The 17,474-nt window shown below is 35.7% G+C and overlaps 1 protein-coding gene across 2 annotated transcripts in view; it reads left to right on the top strand.

Moving 5' to 3' along the window:
• The first annotated feature begins 3,449 nt into the window (after nt 1–3,449).
• Nucleotides 3,450–17,474, top strand: part of DCN (decorin) — a 44,683-nt gene continuing 30,658 nt past the window's right edge. Inside the window, exons 1-2 of one of the 2 annotated variants that reach the window (XM_006084016.3) lie at nt 3,450–3,622; nt 7,528–7,783. In XM_006084016.3, coding sequence (XP_006084078.1) covers nt 7,561–7,783 — 223 coding nt within the window. In that variant the 5' untranslated portion in view covers nt 3,450–3,622; nt 7,528–7,560. Of the gene's footprint in view, nt 3,623–6,570; nt 6,746–7,527; nt 7,784–17,474 lie in introns of those variants that run through there. The other variant, XM_006084017.3, reaches the window with a different exon arrangement.

The raw sequence follows: 17,474 nt of genomic DNA, 5'->3' as shown, positions 1-17,474 counted from the left end.
TCTAACTATGAAGTCCTTGTTTTTCCAATTATATCATGGTTTAGGGGATTTCTCAGTAGAAAACACCCTGGGCTAGGAAAAGGATGCAGTCTGTTTAGTGGATTGGTGTGTCCAAGGAAAGGTTTTTACAATGACCACCACAAGAGCGGCAGCAGCAGAAGGGACAGCACTGTGTACTAAGATGTGTCAGTTGCAACTCTATATGTTTTATCACCACAGACCTATGAAGTGGGTAGTGTTATGGTTACCCACATTTTATGGATTAAAAAACCTGAGGAACAGAGAGGTTAAATGACTTATGAAAGGCACGAGGACACTGGACACAGTGGTGAGGGGCCGGGGAGTGGAGTCACGTGGGATAGAAAGAAGACGCCCAAGGTAATAGTTTTCTACTGCACATCTTGTCTCCAGCCATCCCACATTCAAGGCTGCCCTGAATCCCACCCTAGTACTTTTTCTTGGCTAAAGGAGAAAATCTGTCTAGGGTGGCAGAGGAAAGAGCCAGACAACCCACTGCAGCCCCAGAACTGACTTTGAAGAGTCAGTCTAAGAATAAAGCAGTCACGTCAGGTTTGTGATACTCAGTTGCTTCCAGGCCTCTTAGAAAATAAAAGGGTGTCATAAGAAGACCTTTCTGGGCTCTGGCATTCTTCACATCCTTAATCTGCAGGCACAATTTAAATCGCTTGCATTTGATGTCAGTGAGAGAGAGTGACTAGCCTTGGAATGAACTTTGACAGCATGCAGAATATCCTTACCCTGTTAACTAGGGAGTTGTCAGTAGAAATCACACTTTAAGTGGTTTAAACAGCAGATGTGGTATGTGCTCTGAATTTGAATATTTCAAATATCTACACAGCAGCCAAGGTTTCTGTGAACCCTACGCCCACACATTCCAAACCAACATAAGTTTCAGCAGTCTTCTTACAAAACCTGCTTCTAGCCTCAAAATGTTCCCATTTCCCATTAGACTGCAAGAGACCTGGATTCTGATGACAGTCCCATGGCTTCTTGGTGACTTAATGGTATATGACTTTGTAGTGACTTAGTTTCTTGTATCTAAAAGCAAGTGTGGCAATATATGTAACTTAATATCTGTAGGTACAGATTTTAAAACCATGTTTGATAAAATCCTTGGGGTTTTAGAGGTGAAGTTCTCATTAAAATTTTAAAAAACGGAAATATCCATTCTTATACAAATACAAAGTTTAAAAAGAATTATAACTTGGTCACAGTTTTTAAAATAGTCTGCAAAGACATGCTACCCAAGAATTTTGATAGTTAAATAGTTAAATTTCTGTGTCTTCTGAGTTTGATCTTTCTTAAAATGTGTCTAGTAATGGAAAACTAGAGACCTGAGTGTTAGTTTCTGCTGTGCTTCTTACCAGCGAGGTGAAGTTGGGCAGATCCCTGGAGTTCAGTTGTCTCATCTGTAAATCATGTAGTAAATGAAGTAGTAAATATAATTTCTCTTGCTCATTAAAAAAGAGCTCCATTTACTGGGGTCATGCTTTGAGTTAGCATGCGGTATGTATGTTGCCTCCTTGCATCTTCACTCCAACATTATGAACAAGGTAATAATTTTTGCCTACTTTACAGACATGGAAACAGACTTGGGGTGGTTAAGTGAATTGTGTGAGTTCACACAGATTGCTATCAGAAGGAAGGATCAAGATGTGAACCTTAACCGAGATGATCCACATCATGTCTTCTTCTCCCTTTGCCCTAATTCTACCTTTTCTTTAATACCTTTATACCTCTCTTTCTTCCCTCCCTACCTTCCTTTCTTTTCTCCCTCCTTCATTCTCTTTCTCTCTCTCTCCCTCTCCCTCTCTCTTTCTCTCCTTCCCTCCCTCTGTCTCTCAATAATTATTGCTGTTATTTGTCAGATATACTTTGGTAGGAATGCTTTTTGATGAGGAACAAGCCAGACTGGGCAAAATAATAATCATGGTGTGGTCCATAACCAATATTCTCAATGTTTTCATGGAGTCATTCAAGTATTTCCTGCACATTCACTGTATGCCATGACTGTGTTGGGTGCAGGGACTCTACAAATATGAAGACGATGTGCTTCCTTCAGGGGGGTCAGGCATGTAGATCAATAGCTATAATATAAAGAAGTGACTGTATGTGTTAAGAAAGAGATCAATGCCATACAAGAGAATATCAGAGGAAAAATTAATCCAGGTAAGGAGATCATCTGCACCAATGTCCAGGGAAAACAATACTTGCCTTTTGCTAAAACGTCAGAATTACCGGAATTATAATTATTAAATGTCAAGGGAAAGAGGAGTGGGGTAAGGTGTTAAAATTAGGGAGGCAGGGCTTGGGAAATAAGGTAAAATACAATTTGGTAACACCCTCTCCCCTCCTTTAATTACCCACTCTAGAATTGAATTCCTTGAAGTTTCATCAAGCCAAAGGGTATTTGCTGTGGAATAGTATACTTAGATGGCCAGTGGAGGGAAGGAGGGAGGGTGGAGAATGGAGGGGGATCCTCTCAGGTTTCACAGATGCTGATTTCAAGTTTCCACCTGGTAATAGCCTGGGGGAGAGCAAAAAGATACAAGTCAAAACAGAGAGAGACACAGGGAGAGCTAACAGCATTCAGCAAAAACTCAAAAAAGTCTCCCATTAGCTAAATAAAGGACTTTCCTTGTATTTGCACTTTTTTTCTATTTACTGAAATTTGCAAAGAATCGTAGACTCTATTGCCTCTTCAAAGTTCTAGATTATATAAAAGTGTAGTCTATGAAAATTAAACTTTGCATATCCAGGCTAAATTAATTTGTGACCAACTTCTAGTTTCTGTGTTTTATTAAAAAACAAACAAAAAAACTCGGAGACAACAAGAAAGCTTTTAAACTATGAGTAATGAAAGTAACAAATGGCATGCTTTTCATATAAAACCACGGCTTTCATCCAGGACCCTTTAGAAACACATTCAAAATATATAGAAAACCTCCACTTGAATTTGCACAAACAGCCCTAGGCAAGTAGGAATCCGAATGAGTCTTTTCACATAAGGCTACTCATTTATTTTCACAGACCGCATTTAAAATAACTGCAAGATTCATTTCATTCCATTTGCCGGTCTTATACATCAAGAAAGCAAGAAAAACTGTCGTTTCAGAAGTATAATAAATGTTCCTTATAAACAAGACTGGAAAGGGTGGATAGCGGAGTTGGGGTGGGGGTGGGGAAACAAACCCTTTAGTTGCAATATTTTAGGGAAATGCATCGACATAATAAAAGAAATTTCAAGTCAAGTTCCTCCACTCTACCACATAAGCAGTTTAGAATCTTAAGCAGATGTAAAAGAAATAAAGCAAATGGGGGGAAAAAAAGGCCAATAAAGTTTCTGGCAACAATACAAGAGACATATCATTACCATATGATCTAATGTGGGTGTCAGCCGGGTAGTGTTCATTGAGGGAAACCTTATTTTTTATCTGGGCTATGGAGTAGAAGCAGGAGATTTTCAACCTAGTGACAGGCACAGAGCAGCACCTACCCCCTCCTCCTTCCCACACCTGCAAACTCTTTTGCTTGGGCCGAATATTTAGTGTAATTACATCTCAGCTTTGAGGGCTCCTGTGGCAAATCCCCGGATTAAAAGGTATGGTTTTCAATAATTGTCCTGAACTCTGCTACAGACTAATAAAGACTTAGATCAAGTTAAGGGAAATAGAGATTATTTGGTGAGAAAAAGAAAAGAAAAAGTAATTGTGCTAAACTTTTAATAATCTTTATGCAGCATTTAAAAAAGTATTGCTTGAAAACAGAAGTTAAATATTTGGTTGGATGATCAAATGCATTGTTTTAGTTCTTTCTCTCTGTTCTTGCAAAAAGAAAGGGATATTTATTTTAGAAAATCTATGATCTAACACCATGGCCATCTGTATTTATATATTTGTATTTGTACTAATGAAATGTTTAGCTCTTTCAAATGTATTTATAGAAAAGTATTGTAGACTAGCATATTATTCGTAGTTGCATTATATATTTAAGGATTTATTTTTTCCTGAAATCTTGTATATTTTAAGAACTTTTAAAACCTAAGAGAAGTCTCTAGTCATTAGTTGTAGAAGTTTAGTGTACATTTCTACAACTTATAAGAAAATATAAATTATCACCAAAGGTGAAAATAAACATTGGAAACATTTATGCTGATTATTAAAGACCTAACTAAAGTATTACCACATTCAATTACATAATTTCTTAAATGTAAAGAAGAAACCCTGTCTGTATTTTCAATATAAATGAAATTTTATGATACATTCACTATGAAATGAGGTTGTAGGTTATTTTTTATCCTAATTACAAAACAGGGTAACATGATGACCACTTGTTAAGTGGGCTCTGGTAATGTAAATACCTGTGGGTTTTTTTCTTCCTAGGGCTGTTTTGACCAGAAAAAGAACCAGATGCCTCCTAGGGTAGCCCTTATTTATGGATAAATGTGGTTTTACTGTTTATTTTTAAATTATTTCTATTTTATTGAGGTTTTTAATTCACCTAGTGCTGGGGGTTTTTAATTTTGCTCCGCATTTAGAGCTTCACTTATCTCCTGAGGGTTAAATTTTGACTTTGAAAGTCACTCATAAATGACATCATACAAATGTTGATCTGAAATGATATAGTTAATTTAATGGGCTGAAGTAGTCTAAGCAACCAGAGATTGTTATTTTTGATAAAATACTTATAAATTATGGCAATGAGCTTTAGTGAAGTAATGAGATATTCTTAGCAATTAGCATTTAGGAAAGAATCATGCATTTTAGAGTACTTAAAACAGTTTAATGAAATTTAAAAAGTCTATTATCACAATAATAGCCTGCCTGGTTTCCACATGGGTAACTGTTGTTTTTTTGTTTATTTTTCTGATTTCTTAAGGAAAGAAGGAAATGATTAAAGAAATTATTAGCACCAACTGCCCACATTAATTGTTTTAAGATACTGAATATTCAAGTGTCATGGCACTATTTAAAAGAAGTTAGTTCATGAAGGAATTTGTATAAAGTTACTGGACATATTAGTATTATTCCCCAGGACAATCAGGGTTAAAATGCATGCATACACACACACACACACAAACACACACACACACACACACACACAATGGCAGCTGTAAACTGCATGTTTGCATGCAGCTTTAACCAAAAATGATTTTGTGTAGAGAATTTCTACCATTTTAACAAGAGTAAATATATATAAATGATACTATTTCCTTGAGCGAATGCTCAACATTTCCATTTGTGGGTGAGTGAAATAACCAGGTAATCTCTATCCTGGAGAAAAGATCAAAAAGTGACATCTGCATTAATTCTAGTTGCTGTTTATTAAATCTGCAATTACTTTGCTTAATTTTTCTTCTAAAATTGTGAGACATTAAATATGCAAGGCTAGCAAACTTGTGGTAAACCATAAATTTTGCATTTTAATGTGAAACAGACTGAAAGCCCTTCCCTTAGTTCCAATCCAAGGGAACACTGCCAAGACAATAGAGTCTCCGTTTAAAGGCAATGTGGTAACTGAGTGGGAATGGGCTCCTAGAGGAAACCGGATACTGAACTTAAAGGGGCAGTGTGAATAATTAATCTTAGTTATATTTTTAAATAAAAATCCATAAGTTCATATTGTATATGTGCTGCCTTTGACATACTTTAGTAATAAATATAAACTAAGAAACAAAAGTATAAGAAATTGAAAATATTTATTCCCTCTCTAGTGGATCTACCCAAAAATTTTCCAAAGATATATTAGGGTTAGGGTATATGAAGACTTTTTTTCTTATGCTACAATTGGATTATTATAAACAATTATTTAGTTCTAGTTATAAATGTGCAGCTTTAGTTTGGATTCTTATATGTGTACAATTCAAAGTATAGATGGCGGGACTAAAGATAATATCTGCAATATGTTTTGGGAATACTTAGAACAGTTTCAACAAAGTTTTTTAAATATATCAACTCAAAAATAGACTGCTCTCTACATGATCAACTAATTTTTGTTATTCAGATTTATTAAGATTTAGTCAATTTTGTTTAGTTCTCTTAAGCTAACTAACTACATAATCAATTCAACAACGTAGCTATATATGTATCCGTAAGTGCTTAATGAATGAATGGATGCATACTGTATGAATTTGTCAAGACTGTACTTTTTATTTGTTTATAAAATAATCCTATAGGTAACACCAAATAATATGTCATATAAAATTCAGTTAGGATTTTCCATATGTTATTGGTTCATTTAAAATGATCAGTTTGAGAAACTATCCAATAGAATTACTTTTAAAAGTGAATCTTGCTTATACCAAGTTGAAGCTTTCAGTTCTATATCTTTCTTGTGCTAGAAATTTGATATTGAAAAAAAGATAATTTATGTTTTAAAAAGTCAGACTAACTGGTTGCTTAGCACAAATTGAATAACCGGTGTTAATAAATTGATGGTCAATTGAGTCATTTACGTGCAAAATATTGCGCAAGGCCGGGTACAAAACAAAAATAAGACATGCCCTGAAGGAGTACATCTTCTATTGGGGGGTGGCGGGGGGAGGGGGGCAGAACAAGCACGCAGAACAAATTACAATATAATGTGATAAGTTCTTTAAAAGAGGTTAAGAGAACATGCTTTGGGAGCACAGAAGAGAGAGAAAGCAGCATCCTGCCTGGATGAGCCAGGGAGAAACACAGGGGAAGCCCATTATCTCTCTTAATCTTTGCAACACTCTTACAAGGTAAGTATTTTAAATGGCAATTAGCTTTGAGGGTCAGAGTTGAGATGGGGCCTGGGAATGAAGAGAAAATGGAGAGACATGTAGCTAGCTGCTAGATGATCAGTTGGTACCCAATTATGAACAGTCTTATATGCACCACAGGGAAAGTAGACCTTATTGCTAAGCCGTGGATGTCAACAAAGGGTTTCCAGCAGAAGATGATACAATTAAATTGGATTTTTAGAAGATGGCTTGGGCAGCAGAGTGGAAGGTGATCTGGTGCAGAGGGAATATTCACGGCAGATACCAGTTGGAAGCTCTTACCATAGTTTCAGGAGATAAGAAGGGCCTGGACCAAGATATCTATGGTAGGATGGAGAGAGAAGATAGGCTTTCAGAGATATCTCTGAAGCAGGAATTAGCGATCTCTCAAGTGTATAGTCAAAACTTTATTTGACTATGGTATGGCTTGCGTTGAGTGAGCACTGAAAATTTCAACATGATTTATCCATACCAATTTTGTAAATGATGTGAATATATAACAAGTTGTCTTCATTGAGACCCCAAATTTAAAACAAGTAATGTAAATAATATTCAATTTTTCCTTCATAGGTAAATAGCCTTGAAAGTCAGTCAAATGTACCTTATCACCTTTTAAACATATTTTTAACACTCTGCTTCTTAACAATCTATTAAGACACATGAATACACATTTTTTTTTTACTTTCCTTTATGCTCACTTCACTGTGGGGTGTTATAAACTAGGCAAGGCTACTCTTCTAAACCTTTTGTTTGTTTCCCAGGTTCTTTGGTTGTGAAAACATATGAGATAAGTCATGAAGGCAACTGTCATCTTTCTTCTGCTTGCTCAAGTTTCCTGGGCCGGACCATTCCAACAGAGAAGCATATTTGACTTTTATGACCTCATGCAAGCAGATGAGGCTTCTGGGATAGACCCAGAAAATCCCACCGCTGGTGATCCTGACTTAGAGCCTCTGGGGCCAGTGTGTCCCTTCCGCTGCCAATGCCACCTTCGAGTTGTCCAGTGCTCTGATTTGGGTGAGTGGGATGCAGGCTCTCTTTACCTACCTTGTTTGTTATATTCCTGGGAGTTCAGCACTTTCAGTTTTAATCACTGCATTTCCAAATGTGAGAGACAGTGCCACCTAATGAGAAGTAGAGGAAGCAAAGTAGGATAGAAAGAACTAGCTTCCAGGTTAAGATCATTTTTTTTTTTTTAAGTCACAGCTCCATCACTTTGCAACCTTGGACAAATCATTTTTAAAAGGAAATCTTTTTGAGCCTCATGGTCCTTCTTCTATAAAATAAAATTTTAAGCAAAACAATGTCTTACATTCTGTGATTACAGAGTGATGGTTTATTTTAATTAGATGATTTTTTTTCAGAAGTCTTAAATATTAAGAAAACCTGGACAATCTCTTTATTCTTGGCTTAATCCAGACAGAGTTCAAACATTGCTAAATTGTAAAGTATGCAGAGTTATCAGAAGCAAAACAAGTAAACTTTAAGAACAAAAGATTATCTTTCAAATGTCAGAATACTCCCTTATTCTCTGAGTCTTAGTTTTGCCTTTAGTTTTGGTATTTTGTAATCTAGCTATTTATATTTTTTAGAATGTTTCAAATTAAATATTTATAACTAAGGTATCGTGTAAATAGCCAGTATAATCACAGAGCAAATATCTTTAGCCCAACACTGTATATACAATTTGATTTATCATCTTTCAAGAAAAATTTGGCCTGGGAATTTCAAGACCAATACACTCAGAAGATAAATCTCCAGAAATTTTGAAGTCCCAGCACATGGGCCAAAAGGGAATCAACTTAGTTTACATGGCAGCTGATTCACATTCCTCTTTTCATTTGGTACATTTTCCTTTTAGAAAGAAAAAAAAGAAAAAAAATCCTCATTAAAGGATTCTACCATGGTGCATTTCCTTGTGGACGAAACCCATAGCCTAGTAGGACTCTTTTTTTTTCACAGAAGTTTTATATTTATTAAAAACATGCTTTCAAGCAGAATTTTGCAGGGGAAATTGCCACTAACTTCTACAGTTGGAATAAACTACACCCAGGACCCAGGAAAATATGACATGTTTAAGAACACTTAAAAACAAATACTTTGAAATAGCTTTTTCAATACTGACATAGCCATTTGAAACCCAAATAAGTGTATAGAAAGACTGTAAAAAGACTGTAGGATAATTCCACTGGATTCATTCATTCATTCATTTATTCATCAAATATATTGAGAGCCCACAATGGGCCAGATCTTTTCTAAGCCCTGGGGAGAAAGGAATGAGAAAGACAGATATGGTTCCTGTTCTTGTGAGTCTGAGATTCTACTGGTGGTGATTATTGCTTTTTTGACTTGTGTAATTTCTGCTGGGGAGATTAGGTTACTATCAAATTCAAAAGAAGCTTCTATAAACCTCTAGAGATTACATGAAAAATGCGTGTAGGCAGAGAAAGCAATGGGGTTGAAACTATCTGCACAAAGGAATCACCATAGGATGGATATACTAGTGGGAAACTTTTTCTGAAGTTACTGTGATGGCTGAGTTACCAAGAATTGTGATGCAAGTTAAATCTCACCTTGCCTCTGAGCAAGGTTAAAAGACTTCATGATTACTCCAGCACATATTATCAACAGGGAAGGATTGATATTTTTAAGAAAGGAAGACTTGTCAGTTGCTTCACTTAAATTTTATTTTTCCAGCCGAAACCGGTTTGGCTCAGTGGATAGAGCGTCGGCCTGCGGACTGAAAGGTCCCAGGTTCGATTCCGGTCAAGGGCATGTACCTGGGTTGCGGGCACATCCCCAGTAGGAGATGTGCAGGAGGCAGCTGATCGATGTTTCTCTCTCATCGATGTTTCTAACTCTCTATCTCTCTCCCTTCCTCTCTGTAAAAAATCAATGAAATATATTTTAAAAAAATAAAATAAATTTTATTTTTCCATAAATATAGTTTTACTTTGCTTGTACAATAAATAGTCCATAAAGTTTGATTCTGATAACGTATTGGAACAGCGCTCCTATTGTCTATCATGAAAAAGGTCCAAGCCTATTGTGCAACACTAAGCAGAACAGTGTAGTGTTAGAACAGAAACACCAAGGTTCATTGACGTGGGTGTCTGGTGATAATTTTGTTGTTGTTGTTTTGTTTTGTTAACTTGTGTTGTTTTTAAATGAGAATGTTTTTACAGGATCTTTTTTCTAAGGGCCAGAGTGTACAGCATTCTTTTCTCATACATAGTCTTACTGACTCATTAAAAAATAAGTAGCTAAAATTCTAATAATGATTTGTTTTGGGGAACCATATTTAATTAGGAGAACTGAGTTTTAGTGAGCAATGGGCTCATCTAAGTCTTTTAGTCTTTATTAATTCACAGATGCATATTTAAATATATTGTCAGCAATGTTGGTCAGATATTGATAAGATAGAAAATACATTTCCTTTTTATATATTATTTTTATTTTTCAATCACAATGATATTTATTATTATATTAGTTTCAGATATATAGCACAGTGGTATGACATTTATATAACTTACAAAGTGAAGAAAATGAATTTTTTAAAAAAAATTCATCTGTCAGAGCTGATCTGCCTTTTAGCAATAAAATGAAAGTCATTACCAAACAAATGGTGTCAGTTAGACATTTGATGCAAAGATGAAGGGCTAATCTAAAGAAAACACAAGTAAGGGGACCTGTCTTACTTGATTATTCTTTAACAATAACAATTTATTATTATGAATTATTAAGAGCAATACACTTCCCTTTAAAAAAGACACTCTATTCACATTTTCAACTACTATCTCACTCCTTCTCACTTTATGACTTTGGAAAACTGTTCAGAATCTTGACATCTTTATTAGAAAAATCACAGTCAGTCTTAGAAAGCTTATTATAAGTGTGAGATACCTGATTCACAGTAGAGACTCAAAACATTTTTTTCTATGTGATGATTTTATGGAGTAAAAGATGAAAGAAAAGTAGAAAAAAAGCAAGGAAATGAGCAAACTCACTTATAGTAAAGGCAATGCCATTTATTTTATTGTTAGTTTTAAGTTCTGTAATGATCTGAACACAACGCTTGTATTATTAGAATAGAGAAAACTGCTGGGCACATTGAGATAAATGGAAATGCTTATCTGTATCAGAGGCTAATGTTTTCTTTGGAATTATTCTTGGCAGAGCTTTCAATTAGCAGAGAGAAGCTACAGTGTTAAAAGGCAAAATCTTTTGACAACTTACTATCTAAATAATGTTTAATATAAACAAGCACTTTTTAATTAAAATGCTTGACTATTTTTGCCACTATGAATTATTTCTGACAAAGTTAAGCAACGTCAAATATATAAACAGTTCTTTTAAATCTAAGAAGTAAAAATTGTGAAATTAGAATTGAATAATTACTCCATGGGAAAATTGAGACCTTCAGGAAGATATACTGACTGTGTTCCTAGTTCTATCTTATCAGAATAATATTATATTATGTTTTCCTAGAACAGGGCATATCGAGAAACTAAACATATGCCTTAACCTGTTGGAGAGAGTGATGAATTCTCCATAGATATTGGCCAAGTTGGTTTGACTCTAAGTGTTGCAATTTTGCTTGTAATTTGAACTAGACTTTTATGAGGACTATATCTTCTTCTTATTCTATCCTCTTAACACAAAAAACAACTCACTCCTAATTATAGCATTTATAAAAATTAATAATATAAAGATAAATGTAGGAACAGCAAATTCAGAAATCTGGGTTACTTTAAAATAATAAGCTCACAATGCAACTCATTCTTGTCAGATCTTTTAAAAATGTCCTAATATTGGTCCTGTGACTGGATGCTGTGTTTTATGTACTTTGTACCTTGAAGGAAGACAGGTCCGTCCCCTTACTTGTGTTCTCTTTAGATTAGCCCTTCATCTTTGGATCAAATGTCTAACTGACACCATTTGTTTGGTAATGACTTTCATTTTATTGCTAAAAGGCAGATCAGCTCTGACAGATGAAATAACCATAAGCATTGTTTTTTGACTATTTATCTAAATTGAAGTAATAGCTATTGATACATTTCTTATAAACAAGATTCAAAAAAATTGAAATACCGTTTAAAATTATTCAATAATGGAAAGAACTTGGGTTGTGCAGTTTAGTGATTCTGTTCAACTCCTGCTTTACCATTTATTACTTGTAACTTGAAAACTTTCAAAATCTGTTTTCTCATTTGATAACTGAGAATATATCTTCATTAGATAAAAATAAAAATATTTTTAAATGTCTACCATAATAACTGTTACATTCAATTTACCATTCAGACAAAGTTGGCTAATAATACGAGGCTATTACTGATATGTTATTTTATTTTTCTTTGAAATTAAGAATCTCTAAAAGTATATGTCTTGTCAAGTTGGATACAAAATTGTCTTCTTTCCCCTCCCCCCTAAAGAGGGCCACATCACCTCCAATGTAAATAGACAAGAGTTAGAAAGTTTAATAATTGTGCAATTATTAAACAATTCAGTGTTCTCCAACACTATTCCTTTGAAGAAAATAAGTTTGGTTGAGTGAAGCATTAAGCACAAAAAAGTATTAAGCTATTTTATAATCATTTTATAAATGATTCACATCTACATACTTAGCTCTGTAGAAATAATGCCAAAAGATGGAAGGTTTTATTTTGTCATGTAAAATCATTACAAATAAATACCATTCCTACAATGTACCTCATACCACAGAAGAGATTTTAATTAAAAAAATAAAAAAACTTGGGAAAACTATAACCTGCAAAAAGTTGGTTTTCTTACCTTTTTTATATCATTTTCTCAACTGTTAGGGGTCACAACTTGGGACCTATTATAATCCAGCTTGTCTCTTGTTTGGGAAAGTTAGTTTACCAGGAACAAACCTTATACATGAACTTGTTATATTTCCATGAAATCAACACAGAAGAATAAATGAGGGCTATTTTGTAGAGGGGTAGAGAGGATGCTGGAAGCTCAGTTGCTTTCTGGCTGTATGTCTGCCTCTGTAGCAGCTGGGATGTGGGGTTTAGATGCATCATTAGGAGTTTAGATATATCAGAAGGGCAACTCCAAAACATGGTATAGGAACAGTACTGTGCACATAGCATGCCCAGTAGGTTCTCTAAATTAGTATTGGATAGAGGTGGAGTATGACAGATCCTCAGATGAAGCAAGAGTAATATTCAGGAGCAACTCAGCTAACCAAGGCTCCAGACCCAAAGGGGTTACATGGGCAGGGGGAAGAGAGGAGTCAGAGAAGGCCAAAGGAAACTTCCATCTCCCTGACCTGAAGGAGAGCTGACACATTCTTGGTTTCCTTCTCAGTCTCAGGAGGGAGAGAGAGGCAGCTGTGAGGGATCAAGGCTTTTTGTGTGACAACAGCTGTGATGCATCCTCCTCTATAAGACCATCACTAGCTCCAGGGGACAGGATGGGAGCAGGTTAGCCAGACACTGGGTAGAAGGGGAAATGCAGAGACCCTTTAATTTTAACTTTTCTCCTTCAAAAGAGTAGCAAGAAGATTATATATTTTCTTGAAAATAAGGATAAAGAAGAATTAAACAAATTGGCACTTTAATCTTAATAAAAGGAGAAAGCCTTGTAGCAGCTACACTCTAATACTCAAGATTAACCCCTAACTTCGCAGATTGCTTTAGAGGCAACTTCTGCACTTGTCTACTTCTGTGTTTTCATTGTAATATACATTTACCTTGATTATTCTTTAACAATAAATGATATATAATAATTATTATTCACTACTTTTTATTACCAGTTTACATATCTATTTTCTCTACCAGAAGGGAAGCATGACAATAATTTATCTTTATAGACGCTCTACTCAGCTAGCTGCCTTATACTTGATAGGCTCTCATGCATTAATAAACACTTGAGGAATGAATACATAAACAAATGCATAGCTTAGTACGTGGATGAGGGCATAATCCTATAATACTCTTGATTCTTTAAAACTGGAAACAGGATGAACATGTTTGACTGGGAATCAGTTTTCATAGAATTGTGGTCATAGAATTATGGTTCACCCTTTCTTATTCTCTTTGGGGATGATCTTAGAAGGGAGCTTAAACCTTCCTTGAGTTTATTTGGAAAAACAACCTAATTGAAGAGGGAATCTTCTATTTCTCAAACCTGATCCAACTACCATTTCAGTCTAATTGCCATTTTTAAGAGGGAAAGAGAGAAACTTACATGGCTTGAGCAGAAAGGTATTTTGATGGGGCTGGACGTGTACATATTGTTTTGGTTATATGCCCCAAACTGAAATGTATCACCATTATCCTACTTATTAAATTGAAGACAGAATTACAAAAAAATATTGTTGCAAATCAACAAGAATAAATCATGGATTTTGGTTCCCTGCCACAGGGCAGGGGAAAAATAAAAGCATGTTTTAGGACAACCTGGCCTTTGTCCAACATGATGTTTGGCAGATTGCTGACACTGGCTAACAATGCTATCCATCACTGCAGCAGCTAGGGAAAAATGTACAATTCTTTTCACTAGTAAGTCTTTATTTCAGAAATAATTTTCTGTTAACGTCATGGGTTGAATTTTATTTACTTTAATTAACAATCATATTTTCAAGAAGATGAAGCTCCTTTGACAGAATTTGGGAGAGCAAATACATAATTGAGCTCAGCCGGCATGGCTCAGTGGTTGAGCGTCGACCTATGAACCGGGAGGTCAAGGGTTTGATTCCTGATCAGGGCACATGCCTGGGTTGTGGCTAGATTCCCAGTGTGGCAGTCGATCAATGATTCTCTCTCATCATTGATGTTTCTATCTCTCTCTCTCTCCTCCTTTTTCTTCCTCAATAAAAGTCAATAAAAATATTAAAAAATACATAATTGAGAATAGCCTTAGAAATAACTGCATTTTAATGGAAAATTCAGAATTATATTAAAGTATGCTCATTGAAAAATAATTAAATATAGGGAACCAGTGTTCCTATTACTATTGCTGGAAAAATATTACCTCAAAACTTGGCAACTTAAAAATATAATTTAGTTTATGATTTTAGGTGCAGGAGATCTGAGCAGAGCCCAGAAAGACTGTTCTCACTTGGGGTCCCTCACGCATTTGTAGTCAGGTGTCAGCTGTGGCCAAAGTCATGGGGTTGCTAGCCTTGGGCTAAACACCCAAGTAAGAGCTCACTCTCATGATGGCATTTGGTGCTGCTGTGGCCTGAGAGCTCTGCTTCCTGACATCTGGAGAGTCTCAGGTGGCGTCTCCAGCATGTGATCTCAGCACAGACAGGATTCTTCCTCACATAGCCTCTGGCTGCCCCCAGAGCAAGCATCCCAGAAGAATTGGATAGCAGCTGTGTAACCGTTTCTGATCCAGCTGCAAAAGTCATGCTGTGTCACTTCCATCCACCACATTGTGTTAGTTCATAGAGGCATTATGAGGCCAGGCCAGATTAAAATGGAGGGAAATTTGAGTCCATTTCTTAACGGGGTTGGGACAAGTGTGTATTGAATAAGAGCATATTGGGTGGGAGATATGATGTGTCATCTTTGAAAAATGCAAATGTCTACACAGTCACTTCCATTGATATGCATTTCTTGACAAAAAGAGTGGCCTAACATAAACAAACACATATTTTCAGATTTGCAAAAGAGTGTAGCTTTGCTATCATTAAGATAGCAAACAGCTGTCTTGTTGACTACAGACAGCTTTTAGGGATCTAATTATTTGTTGGGAACATGTGCTTACTAAACTGAGGGGTCAGCATCCAAAGATGGAGCTGGTAGATAAGCTGTCAAAAGGCTCTAACCTTCATGGGAACAATGATGAGTGCAGCAAGAGGAGGAACTGACTGACCAAACCAACCAAACCAAAACCCCACCCAGGACAAGAGCTCTAGGTAAAAAAATCTGTGTGTGAGATACCTTCAAAAGAGATTTCAAATTCCAGGAGAACATGCATTTTAATTGTATTGTGCAGAAAAAAAACAAACAAAAAAAAGAAAAACCAACCACCACCACTTGTTACAGACATATAGACTAGTTATCAGCAAGGTATCTTCTTATTGATGATAATTATAGACCAATAATTGGGATTCTGCTAAACACTGTGATAGGATATTATTTTGCAGGATATGTTATTGAGTTATCAGCAAAATTTTATGGAAGATACAGGAAAACTGAGGCCTAAAGAGCCTAAGCAACTTGCCCAGTGATCCTAAGAATCAAGAAGAGGACCAAAATTCAAATTCAAATAAATCTTATAAAAAGATTTTAGAACATTTAAATATACAAAATTTACACAATAAGAGACAATTGTCTACCCATCACCAAGAGTCAGGAATTATCAACTGATGCCAAAATTTTCCTATATATCCTCACAACTTTCCCCTCCCATATTATTTTGAAGTAGATTTCAGACATCATTTCTTTTTAAAATATATATATATATATATATCTTTATTGCTTTCAGAGAGGAAGGGAGAGGGAGAGAGAAATAGGATCATCAATGATGAGAGAGAATCATTGATCAGCTGCCTTCTGCACACCCTACACTGGGGATCGAGCCCACAACCCAGTCATATGCCTTGACCGGGAATCAAACCTTGACTTCCTGGTTCATAGGTCAATGCTCAATCACTGAGCCATGCTGGCCAGGCCAACATTTCATTTTAAGCAACAAATATATCAGCATATTTCTCTGAAATATTAAAAATTATATATAACACAATAAAAACAGCCAGCTCATATCTAAAACTAAAAACAATTTCTTAATATCAAATATTTATTCAAAGTACAGATCATCTCATAAAACCATATGTTTTATTTTACAGTTTACTTGTGTGCATTGGAGTCCAGCTGTAGTACATATATTGCAATTATTTAACTAGCTCCACATCTCTTTTAAACTATAGTTTCATCTACATTTCTTCATTATTTGATGTAATTTTTTTGTTGACAAAATTTGGATTTTGTTGAATCCATTACTTTAGCAGATGTTAGGATGTTCTTTTGACCTCTTTATGTCTTGGAAATTGGGAGTTACATCTTGAGACAATCAGATTCAGGATTAATTGTTTATTTGCTTATTTGTTTGTTTATTCTTGACAATAATAATCCAAAATTGAGAATCTGTTTCTTTCTCCAAAAGTTATAATCAATCCCTTTCACAAGAAATATGAGAAATATATGTTGTTCAAAGCAACCATGTGGGACAGAAAAGGCAAGCTTATTCAGATACATATATGACAAAAGGTTCCTCACAAATATATACAAATATATCAAAGACACATAAGAAAGTAAGAGCAGCCATAACCGGTTTGGCTCAGTGGATAGAGCGTCAGACTGTGGACTGAAAGGTCCCAGGTTCGATTCCGGTCAAGGGCATGTACCTTGGTTGAGGGCACGTCCCCAGTATGGGGTGTGCAGGAGGCAGCTGATCGATGTTTCTCTCTCTCATCGATGTTTCTAACTCTCTATCCCTCTCCCTTCCTCTCTGTAAAAAATCAATAAAATATATTTTTTAAAAAAATAAAGTAAGAGCAGCCCTAACCGGTTTGGCTCAGTGGATAGAGCATCAGCCTGCGGACTGAAGGGTTCCAGGCTCGATTCCGGTCAAGGGCATGTACCTCAGTTGTGGGCACATCCCCAGGAGGGGGTGTGCAGGAGGCAGCTGATCGATGTTTCTCTCTCAACATCGATGTTTCTAACTCTCT

Source organism: Myotis lucifugus, unplaced genomic scaffold (genome assembly GCF_000147115.1).
Source record: "Myotis lucifugus unplaced genomic scaffold, Myoluc2.0 scaffold_9, whole genome shotgun sequence".
Taxonomy (NCBI): domain Eukaryota; kingdom Metazoa; phylum Chordata; class Mammalia; order Chiroptera; family Vespertilionidae; genus Myotis; species Myotis lucifugus.
Note: the sequence above shows the minus strand (reverse complement) of the source record. Positions and strands in the feature narration are given on the sequence as shown.